The 12113-nt window shown below is 36.1% G+C and overlaps 1 protein-coding gene across 1 annotated transcript in view; it reads right to left on the bottom strand.

Moving 5' to 3' along the window:
* Positions 1-237: 237 nt before the first annotated feature.
* Positions 238-12113, bottom strand: part of LOC123255959 (sodium/bile acid cotransporter-like) — a 69994-nt gene continuing 58118 nt past the window's right edge. Inside the window, exon 2 of the mRNA XM_044684668.1 lies at positions 238-1532. Coding sequence (XP_044540603.1) covers positions 828-1532 — 705 coding nt within the window. The 3' untranslated portion in view covers positions 238-827. The remainder of the gene's footprint in view (positions 1533-12113) is intronic.

The following is a 12113-nucleotide window of genomic DNA, read 5'->3' as shown; positions in this document are numbered from 1 at the left end:
GTGACCAGTTTTTAGGAAGGCATTCTAAAATCCCCTTTATTTATATATATATATATATATATACTTATATATATATATAAAATGACTTTTTCTCTCTGGTCTTAAGGCTATTCAATTGTGCCTTAGTCACAATTTTTAAGGTTAGTTATGACAATGAATTTGTTTTAACAGTGACTACAACAGTGTAAACAATGACAAAACCAAAATGCAAGAAAACTCGGGTCAAATATAACACAATTTTACACAATCCTTGCTTTTAATAGCTAATGAGCTGCTAAATGGAAAGTGACACATACTATTAGTTACAATCTGGTTTTTGGGTGTTACTTTGTTGGAGGGAGGTATTCCTTGGAATGTGTTTGGAAAAAACAAAGTAATTTTTTATTCATTGAAATGTTAAAAGGAACTGGTAACTCATCAAAATTAAGGTTATAGAAGTTTTAAGAGAAAGCCACAGAAACTACACTAAAATGAGAATCTAGGTACAATTTTTCCTAATGAACTCTAAAGACTGAGCCTATCCTACTGGAGATAAATTCATCAAATCCCATTGGTCTTAATTTTTTTTTTTTTGTAAGTAGCCAGAGGAAAAAAGTCCCAGATTTGTGTTAGCTGCAAGTTGCTCACATGGATATCCATAATTTCAAGGGTTCAGAACCATGATCACCTTGGTGGTCACTGGTGGGATGGCTTAGAGGAACACAGGAGAGTTTGCCTCTGAAATTCAGATAATGCTGCTCTTCCTGCTAGCTACATATATTTCACACCTTGCTGCTGGCACTTGAAATGGCACTCTGTGGATAAAATCTAGTGGCTTATGAGATGGACTAAGTTGTACCATTGCTCAAAGTTCTTGCTTCTGCTTCTTTGGCAGTGTCATTCACAGCTGTGTAGATAATTTTCGTTTTATCCTTGGGAGTCTTGATTTTATTGTAGCACTTAAAGATGGCAATAAGGAGAAGCCCTTCACCAAGCTGGAAAATCATGTAGAGAAGAGGAAAAAAGAAAAGGGGTCCAATCACTTCTGGAGGAAAGGCCATGTTGAGGATGGTAGAGCATAGCTGAACATTCTGGCATCCGGTCTCCATGCTGATGGTACGTCTGCATCGTTCATTGAGGCGTAAAATGCCTGAGAGGATATAACCCAGGGCAAAGCCAATGAAAGGCATCAGAGCAGAGGTAACTAGAAGATGAAATGTCATGACGTACATGATGCTTCGGCCAACATTGATGGCAGAAAGGACAGCAACAGCCACTGATGAAATAAGCATTATGATCATCCCTCCCCTGATGATGTAGCGTCCATACTGTGGCCTCTTGGAATTGATGATGATTCCTATGGTGCAGGGGATAAGTATCAAAACCATTGAGATGGTAATATGCCCATAGGGCACCTTATTCTTGAGGTCCCCGTCATAGATCCCCTTGGAGTAGATAAACAGGAGGAGAGGCATCAAGCCCAAGGCTGAGAAAGTGGAGCAAGTAGTCATCACAATGCTCCGCCACCATGCTGCTTCAGCTGGAAAAGAGCACTAATAGAACTCTTGATTAATGCAATAGTCAATCATGATTCCAGGGAACCAGTGATGAAGAACTTCTTTCATGACAGATGGAATGTAGGAATGAGACACATTTTTGGTCATGACCAACATGGGAATTTATTTTACTTGATTGCTTATTTGTTACAAGTGTTTTGTATTTTTTTTCCCAATGTGAGTGTGAGGAGGTGGAGTGTATTTGTGTGTGTGTGTGTGTGTGTGTGTGTGTGTGGACATAGAATTGTAGGGGGAAGAAGGGAAGAAAAAATAAATAATAATTGGAAAAATGCAAAGAAAGCAGGAGAAAGTTCAAAAAAGGACATGAAATGTGGGTCTAGCTATGTTAAATATGTGTGTGTGTATTATATATGTATTTAAAACCCTATATACAACAGAGAGGAGCAGCTAGATGGTGCAGTAAACAGAGTACTAGGCTTGGAAAATAAGTTCTGAATTCAAATACAGCCTCAGACATTCACTGTATGACCCAGAGAAAGTCACTTGACCCCATTTGCCTCAGTTATTCATCTATAAAATGAGGACACACTAGAGAAGGAAATGGCAAACCACATCCCATGGATAAAGTTGATGGGTCACATAGAGTCAGACATGAAGGAACAAGAACACAATAGAGATGAATAATTTCATAATATAATCCTTTCTGCTCATCTTTGCATGTGTAATTATTCGTGTTTGTTGATATTTGTCAAAATTGTGATAAACTTTAAAGCAAATTTTAAACCAAAAAATTTAAAATTTAAAATTATTTTCTAGGTGTCTTGCAAATAAGATCAAGATAGCTTTAAAGTTAAAAAATTAGAGAGGAAGAAGACTCCTTAGGTATGTTTTGCTAAATTAGATATTAAAGACTGTGGCCAAAAAGAAGCAAGATCAGCAGCTGGGACACCCGCAACTTCATAGCAAACAAAATCCAAGAAAGGGCCAACAGTTAAAACGAATGGCCTCATGTGACATTTCCAAATACCCAAAGTTGAGGCAATTAGTAAAAGGAACCCGAGGTCCTAATAAAAGGGGCCAGATTTGACCTCATCACTGGGTCTTGGTGGGATAAAACCCATGCCTAGACTTTGGCTCTGGTTAGACATACTTTATTCAAAAGAAACATGAGTGTGGAGCCCAGAGATAATAGAGGTCCTAAAGCCTTGGGTGTGTGTGAGATTGTAAAATGTAAGGCAGATACTTCTGTTGAGGGAAGCATCCCTTCTCACCCCACAACTCTCTTTATATACACCTGCTGCATGAGGATAATGAACTTGAAATCTTTTAGCTCTGACAACTGTACATTTTGGAAGATTGTACCGAATAATTCACATGATTATTTCTTTAAAAACAGGGGTGTATGTTTATTAAACATACGTAATTCAAACATACACTGATCAGTGGGAGAAATTTTAGTTAACTAACAAACTACTGTTCAACAAGAGAAGGATTATCTTAGACAACTCCTTTAGAACTAGGAACAGTGTCTAAATATCACAAAACCATGATCAGACAGAGAAAATATACAGAAAGGAGATTGCAACACTAAGATTTCTGAGATGGAGAATGCACATACAACTAGAATCCTGGGAATCAAGAAGGAAGCTACAACTCATAGTGAAAGTACAGTATCTGAAGGAAAATAGGACAGAAAATTACAAAAGCCTTTCCTCTGAGTCCCACTGGGACATTTTTGCAAGATGTATTGGAATTCCAAGTTGGGCAGAAAAAGAAAGAGTTTCTGAGATCTTCAGAAGAAATTGAGAAAGAGGAAAGGGGGCGGGAGTGGTAAAAGCCAGAGAAAGCAACAAAGAGAGAGAAACAAATGTCCTGTGAGCCCTTCTTTAAACCAAGAGAGAAAAGAAGGCCAACATAAAGTCACATTTCCCAAGTTGAGAAGCAGAATTAAAAGAGAAGAAATGGAGGGAAAAAAACTGACTCCAGACCTTGTACTCTTCAGTATATATACATACATACATATTTCATACTGCAGAAATCATAGATATCGTTGGAATTCCCTACTTTACCATGGAAGAAATAGATTAAAGTATTCTTTGTTCTTTCATGCCTCTTTCTATTTTAGATTGGCCTTAAAAATTTATTTTTTCCTTTATGTACATAATTTAGATAGCTGTAAAAATATTTTTATAAAGATATATTTCTCAAGTACCAGCCTTACTATGAAAGATAAAGAAAGAGACACTTGTGCAGAGCTACTGTACATTATATGCTACTGTTTGGGCCCCATGCAAACTGACTGACCTTTCATAGTTTTTCTTGTTCTCATTTCTTTTAAATACAGTAAACTTTTGGTTCCAGAAGTGTTGATGCATGCAATATGTTTTTATTAGTTCCAAAGGGTTTATTGATCAGAACTGTAGGTTACCAAAAAGTGGCATTCCTTTTTAAATGGAAAAAAATGAGATTAAAAAAATGTTTTATAATTTTTAAAAGAAAATCACTCAGAAATCACTGAAGTATAAATCAGGGCTTAATTTATTGCTTTGTTGATTGCTCAGACTTAAGAAACTGATAGACTAGATTGTTAAAAATGCAGTTTCAACTCCAATATATGTTGTGAACACATCTGTTCATTTTTCAAAGAGCTGGTTGTTAAACATTTACTAGTACATCCTTGCGTAGTGCCTTTGCTTATAATAAAGTATAGTTAGGCAAAGCAAACCAGCATTTTGAACATATCTGACAGCATCCAATTTATTCCTCATCTATAACCTATCACTTTTATACTGAGCAGAAGATATGCTACATCATAAGTCCACCAAAACCAAGATTGGCCATTACATTAGTATATGTTATGATGTCTTAGTGTAAGGGTTAAAATAAGGGTTTCAACAAAATAAGAGCTGCTTTTAATAATTTAAGTTTTAATGAGAATATAGTAGAGTTGTAAATTAATATTATCCCTTTAAGCCAGAGGGGGAAAAAACTAGCAGCTTTTACTAATGAACAATTTAGTTTAATTAAAATAGAAATAGTAAAATGAATATAGTAAAGGAGGGAAATATAGGAAAGAGGTAGAGAAAGAAAATTTCCTAATGTGTATACTAGTTATCCTATAACTGCTTATAACTCTAAAACTGCCTATATCTACCTATAACTTCCTATAACTACCACTAATAACAGCCACCCCACAAAGTCCCAACTCAATCCATCACAATCAAAACTGACCCAATTAGGCCTATCAGTGAAGACCAGCCACCTTCCAAAAAGTTCAAGGAAGGGAAAAAAATCTAACAGCCCAAACCAGAATCCACAAACCCAAAAGGCAAAAAGCCCTCTAAAGGCTAAAGCCAAAAGCCCTCTCAGTAAGTTCAGGCCTGCCTTTATATTCCAGCAACTAAACACCAACCACCAACTAATCACCAACCCACACCACCAGCAACCAATCCCCAGTGACCAATTCACACCCAGCAGCCAACTTCCCACAACTGCCAGTCCTGTCAGCAATTGACCCCCTTCAACTGTCAGCAACTGACAGGCCCAACAACTCACTTTTGGCCTCTTTTATATCCTCTTTTCTACTTCACTTCCTGTATTCATGGTTCCTCCTTCCTGTCACTGTGGGCTGGTTAATCTTTACACATCTCTATGGTAAAAGAACCTCCAGGTCTCCAGTTAAATTAGAAGAAAGGGATTAAGAATTCTCTTTTACATTAGTAATATCTTCCTTTACATTATTGTGGTCATTGTATGTATTGTTCTTTTGGTTCTAATTACTTCACTCTGCATCCATTCATAGAAATCTTTCAAATTCTCTCTAAATTCTTCATTTTCATCTCCTTATTGAGCAATTTTATTTTATTACAATATAGGGTTATATAGTATGACTGGTTCAGCTATTCCCCCCTATCAATGCACATACATTTAGTTTCAAGTTTTTGCCTGCATGTAAAGTGCTGCTATGACCATTTTGTTATATAGGACCTTTCTTCTAATCATAAAAGAAGAGAACAAAGCCACATCACCAAATCATTCCAGAAATCAGACAAGGTAGATCACTACAGGGGCAAAATAAATGAAGAAAATTATCACAAAATCATAGATTTAGAGTGGGAAGAACTTTAGAGGTCAACAATTCCCTTCATTCTCATTTTCAGATAAGAATACTGAGGCTTGAGTGACTTGCCCAAGTTAAACTGGTAGTTTAACACAGGCAAGATTTGAATCCAGTTTTTTTTACTTCAAATTTAAGAATCTTTTCATTATATGATGCTTCCCAGTACCAGAAATTACTACATAGAGCTCTATGCTAATAAATTTGAGTATTTAAAAGAATTAGTTGTGGTGTAAGCACACATGAGTTCTACGCAAAGCAAATGTCCCTTAAAATAGAACATTCACTTAAGAATCATGAGTTCCATAAGAATATGAATTTAGAAGCCTGAATATAATGTAACAGGAAATAATACAAGGAAATTATACAAATATTTAAAACAAGGAGCCAAATTATGGATGTATAGAATCTACAAATCCTGACAAAGAAATCCCAAATTTAAATCACCATGAAATGTAGTGGTTAAACTTCAGAAATTGAATGTCAAATGGCAAATATTGCAAGCATTCAAAATAAATGTCTTTGGCTATTTGGGAAAAATTACTTTTAATATAGCTTAGGTCTACACTTTATCTGCAAAACATCAAAAACAAAATTGTAAAAAATGATGAATACTAGAATGACTTTGTTACTACTTTATTTGTAATATAAGAACATGGGTAAAGGAAAATGCCTGCAAAATGTTATTCACTTGGAATATTGTCTCCTGTGTGTGGTTTTGGAAGTAAAAATCCAGCTAAGAGTTTTAAATTAACTCAAAATGTAACATCTGAATTAGACACTAGGTGACACTCTACTCAATCCGTTCCTCTAGGTCTTCCAAGCATGTTCTTTTGTCTCATTTTTCAGTAAGACTGAAAGCTTGAACAGGTCTTTCCTAATCACATTTGAAGATCTTGGCTTAAGTGGCATTTTTCACCCATCTCTATGTTCCAGGTTTGTTTAGGAGATGGATTATTACTTGATTCTTAAAATATATAAGCTATTATTTATATAAAAGCTTGCTGCCACCATCCTTCAGGAATATTTCAGTCTCTCAGGCTTTTCTCTTGGTAGACATTAATACCTAGCATATTGTGAATATGCAATTTTTAATAATAGCACTTATTAATAGCAATTTAAATAACATAATTAAATATACATGGCAATATAAAGTCATCCTGTCATTCTTGAACCCTTCTGGTTTGTTAGTACAGATGGAATTTGTTCCTAAGTTAGTATACCTACATTTTTTAAAGATATTTTCCCAATTACATGTAATAACAATTTTCCACATATATTTTCTGAAATTATAAGATCTAAATATTGTCTCCCTCTCTCCTTTCCTCCCCTCTATGAGATGATAAGCAATTTGATCTGATATTATCATGAAAAACATCCTTCCATATTGGTTATTGTAAGAGAACACTCATATAAAACCAAAACCCCCAAATAAAAATGCAAATAAATTTAAATGAAAAATATTATGCATTGATTCTGACCCCAGCAGTTCTTTTCATGGAGGTGGATAGCATTCTTTGTTATAAATTCTTCAGAACTGTCCTGGATCATTTTATTGCTGAAAGTAGCTAAGTCTATCACAGTTGATCATCAGTATTGCTGTTGCTGTGTATAATGTTCTCCTGGTTCTGCTTATTTCATTCTGCATCAGTTCATGTAGGTCTTTCCAGATTTTCTTAAATTATCCTGCTCATCATTTCTTATAACAGAATAGTATGCCATCACTCTCATATACCACAATTTGTTCAGTCATTTCCCAGTTTACAGACATCCCCTCAGTTTCCAATTATTTGCCACTACAAAAAGGGCTGCTATAAATATTTTTGTAGAAGTAGGTTTTCTCCCCACCTTTTTTAAAAATCTCTTGGGGATACAGACTGTAATAGGTAACCTCTGGGAAGAAGATGGAGACCAGCTTGAGTGACAGATTGTCAGATATAGAACTTAGAATTTACCCAGATGGCATGAGACAGGGGCAAAAGACAGTTGAGACCACCACTATAAAAGCTCAGGGGATTCTTAAATAATCCCATATCAGAAAAAGAAATTGAACAAACCATTGAAGAACTCCCTAAGAAAAAATCCCCAGGACCAGATGGATTCATAAGTGAATTCTATCAAACCTTCAAAGAACAACTAATTCCAATATTACATAAACTATTTGACACAATAAGCAAAAAAGGAGTTCTACCAAACTCCTTTTATGACACAAATAATGTATTGATCCCAAAGCCAGGTAGATCAAAAACAGAAAGAAAACTCCAGACTAATCTCCTTAATGAACATAAATGCAAAAATCTTAAACAGAATACTAGCAAAAAGACTCCAGCAAGTGATCACAAGGGTTATTCATTATGATCAGATGGGATTTATACCAGGAATGCAAGAATGGTTCAACATTAGGAAAACCATTCACATAATTGACCATATCAACAAGCAAACCAACAAAAACCACATGATTCTCTCAATAGATGCTAAAAAAGCCTTTGACAAAATACAACACCCATTCCTACTGAAAACACTAAAAGTATAGGAATAGAAGGGCCTTCCCTAAAAATAATAAATGGTATATATCTAAAATCATCAACAAACATCATCTGCAATGGGGATAAATTAGAAGCCTTCCCAATAAGCTCAGGAGTGAAACAAGGATGCCCATTGTCACCTCTATTATTTAACATTGTACTAGAAACACTAGCATTAGCAATTAGAGAAGAAAAAGAAATTGAAGGTATTAAAATAGGCAATGAGGAGACCAAGCTATCACTCTTTGCAGATGATATGATGGCCTACCTAAAAAATCCTAGAGGACCAACTAAAAAGTTAGTGGAAATAATCAACAACTAAAGCAAAGTTGCAGGATACAAAATAAACAAACATAAATCATCAGCATTTCTATATATTTCCAACACATTGCAGCAGGAAGAGTTAGAAAAAGAAATTCCATTTTAAATCACCCTAGACAATATAAAATACCTAGGAATCTATCTACCAAGACAAACACAGGAATTATACAAACACAACTACGAAAGCCTCTCCACACAATTAAAACTAGTTCTAAACAATTGGAAAAACATTGAGTGCTCATGGGGAGGACAAGCTAACATAATAAAAATGACCATCCTACCCAAATTAATTTGCCTATTTAGTGCTATACCTATCAAACTACCAAAAACCTTTTTTACTGAATTAGAAAAAACTATAACAAAATTCATTTGGAAGAACAAAATATCAAGAATATCAAGGGAAATAATGAAAAAAAATATGAAAGAAGGTGGCCTAGCAGTACCATATCTTAAACTATACTATAAAGCAGTAGTCATCAAAACAATATGATAGGGGGCAGCTGGGTAGCTTAGTGGATTGAGAGCCAGGCCTAGAAATGGGAGGTCCTAGGTTCAAATCTGACCTCAGACATTTCCCAGCTATGTGACCCTGGGCAAGTCACTTGACCCCCATTGCCTACCCTTACCACTCTTCTGCCTTGGAGCCAAAACTCAGTATTGGCTCCAAGATAGAAGTTAAGGGTTTAAAAAACAAAACAAAACAAAACAAAAAAACAATATGGTACTGGTGAAGAGACAGAAGGGAGGATCAGTGGAATAGACTAGGGTAAGTGACCTCAGCAAAACAGTCTTTGATAAACCCAAAGAACCCAGCTTTTGGGACAAAAACCCACTATTTGACAAAAACTGCTGGGAAAATTGGAAAACAATATGGGAGAGATTGGGCCTAGATCAACATCTCACACCCTATACCAAGATAAACTCAGAATGGGTGAATGACTTGAATATAAAGAAGAAAACTATAAATAAATTAGGTGAGCACAGAATAGTATACTTTTCAGATCTATGGGAAAGGAAAGATTGTAAAACCAAGCAAGAGTTAGAAAAAATCATAAAATGTAAAATAAATAATTTTGACTACATTAAACTGAAAAGTTTTTGTACAAAACCAATGCTACCAAAATTATAAGAGAAGCAACAAATAAGGAAAAAAATCTTTATAACAAAAAACTCAGACAAAGGTCTAATTACTCATATATACAAAGAGATAAATCAAAAATCAAAGTCCAAAAATCCCAAAAGTACAAAAAATCAAGCCATCCCCCAAACAATAAATGGGCAAGGGACACGAATAGGCAATTTTCAGATAAAGAAATCAAAACTATCAATAAGCACATGAGAAGGTGTTCTAAATCTCTAATAATTAGAGAAATGCAAATCAAAACAACTCTGAGGTATCACCTCACACCTAGCAGATTGTATAAAATGACAACAAGGGAGAATAATGAATGTTGGAGGGATGTGGCAAAATTGGGACATTAATGCATTGCTGGTAGAGTTGTGAACTGATCCAACCATTCTGGATGGCCATTTGGAATAATGCTCAATGGGCTTTAAAAGACTATCTGGGGACAGCTGGGTAGCTCAGTGGATTGAGAGCCAGGCCTAGAGACGGGAGGTCCTAGGTTCAAATCCGGCCTCAGACACTTCCCAGCTGTGTGACCCTGGGCAAGTCACTTGACCCCCATTGCCTACCCTTACCACTCTTCCACCTATAAGTCAATACACAGAAGTCAAGGGTTTATTAAAAAAAAAAAAGACTATCTGCCTTTTGATCCAGCCATAGCACTGCTTAGATTATACCCCAAAGAGATAATAAGGAAAAAGACTTGTACAAAAATATTTATAGCTGCACTCTTTTTGATGGCAAAAAATTGGAAAATGAGAAAAGGTCCTTTGATTGGGGAATGGCTGAACAAATTGTGGTATCTGTTGGTGATGAAATACTATTGTGCTCAAAGGAATAAAGAACTGGAGGAATTCCATATGAACTGGAATGACCTCCAGGAATTGATGCAGAGCAAAAGGAGCAGAGCCAGAAGAACATTGTACACAGAGACCAATACACTGTGGTACAGTCGAACATAATGGACTTCTCTACTAGTAGCAATGCAAGAATCCAGAACAAGGCTGAGGGACTTATGAGAAAGAAAACTAGCCACATTCAGAGGAAGGAAGAACTGTGGGATCAGAAACACAGAAGAAAAACAACTGCTTGAACACATGGGATGATGGGGATATTATTGGGGATGTAGAAACTAAACGATAACTCTAGTCCAACTATCATTAATATGGAATTAGGTCTTGATCAATGATACATGTAAAACCCAGTGGAATTGTGCCTTGGCTAAGGGGAGTTAGGGGGTTTTGGGGGAGAGGAAAAGAATATGAAACATGTAAGTATGGGAAAATATTCAAAATTAAAATTAAAAAACTAAAAATAAAAGCCCAGGGGGAGAAGACTTCTGGGTCTCATTTTGGAGAAGGGCTCGTAGGTGGTGAAGGGTAGGTAGGCCTATAGACCAGCATATCCAGCTCCTGTAACTGATTGTCTCATAATATCCATTGACCTATTACTGAACAAGGCTGAGAGATAAACATCAACATCTGCTACAAAAAAGAATATCACAATCCCTTCCTTTCACTTGGTCTAGACCATGGCTGGGTCTGACCAGGGTATGGGAGGGAGAGAAGCATCTCCAGTTGTCTGCCAATCTGATACTTATTGATTAGCCTAATCTAACTCCCATTAGGTTTAGCATAGCCATCCTCAACACCACTTTCTTTATCCTGAATCCTACCCCTTTGAGTTATAGCATTAAACCTTTTGAAACATAGCTCAAGTGAAGACTGATTTCTTTTTAAGAGCAAGTGAATAACTACTGCCAAAGGGGGAAGGGGATTTTACCAAAATCACAGTCATTCGGCATTATCCAAACCAATATCAATAACTATTCTTACTCTACAAACCTTTATCCATTAACCTAACCCCAAGCCAAGTAACCAGAGGAGCTGTGTGAACAACATACAGCTTCTCACTAGATAACTTTGGCTTGGGCACTGTTTACAGGGTCAAATGCTTGGCTGAGCTAAACATTCATAAACCCTAGTGGTTATCAGCACACTTTGGTGGCCACTCAGGCATCCCTATCCTCACTCAGCCTAGATCCATTTACCATCTAGAGATCTTGGGCCAGCTTGTCAGGCCCACCTTACAGAAGCACCATACCACCTTATATAACAAGACCTAGTAGTGTTATTATTGGAACAAAAGGTGCATATAGTTTTTAGCCCTTTAAACCTGATTCCAAATTGTTCTCTAGAATGATTGAATCAGTTCATGACTCCACAAACAATGCATTGGTGTTCTAATTTTGCCACATCCCCTCTAACATCTATCATTTTCTCTTTACTTTTATATTGGTCAATCTGATAGGTGTGAGGTAATACTTCAGAGTTATTTTAATTTTCTCTACTGAAGAGTGATGTAGAACATTTTCTCAGATGATTTTTTTTTTACATTTATTAATATTCATTTTTAACATGGTTACATGATTCATGCTCCTCCTTTCCCCTTCAACCCCCCCCCCCGCACCCCCCCTACCCATGCGCATTTCCACTAGTTTTGTCATGTGTCCTTGATCAAGACCAATT

This window comes from Gracilinanus agilis, chromosome 1 (assembly GCF_016433145.1).
Source record: "Gracilinanus agilis isolate LMUSP501 chromosome 1, AgileGrace, whole genome shotgun sequence".
In the NCBI taxonomy this organism is placed as follows: Eukaryota; Metazoa; Chordata; class Mammalia; order Didelphimorphia; family Didelphidae; genus Gracilinanus; species Gracilinanus agilis.
The sequence above is the reverse complement of the archived record's forward strand: the minus strand, read 5'-3'. Positions and strand labels throughout refer to the sequence as shown.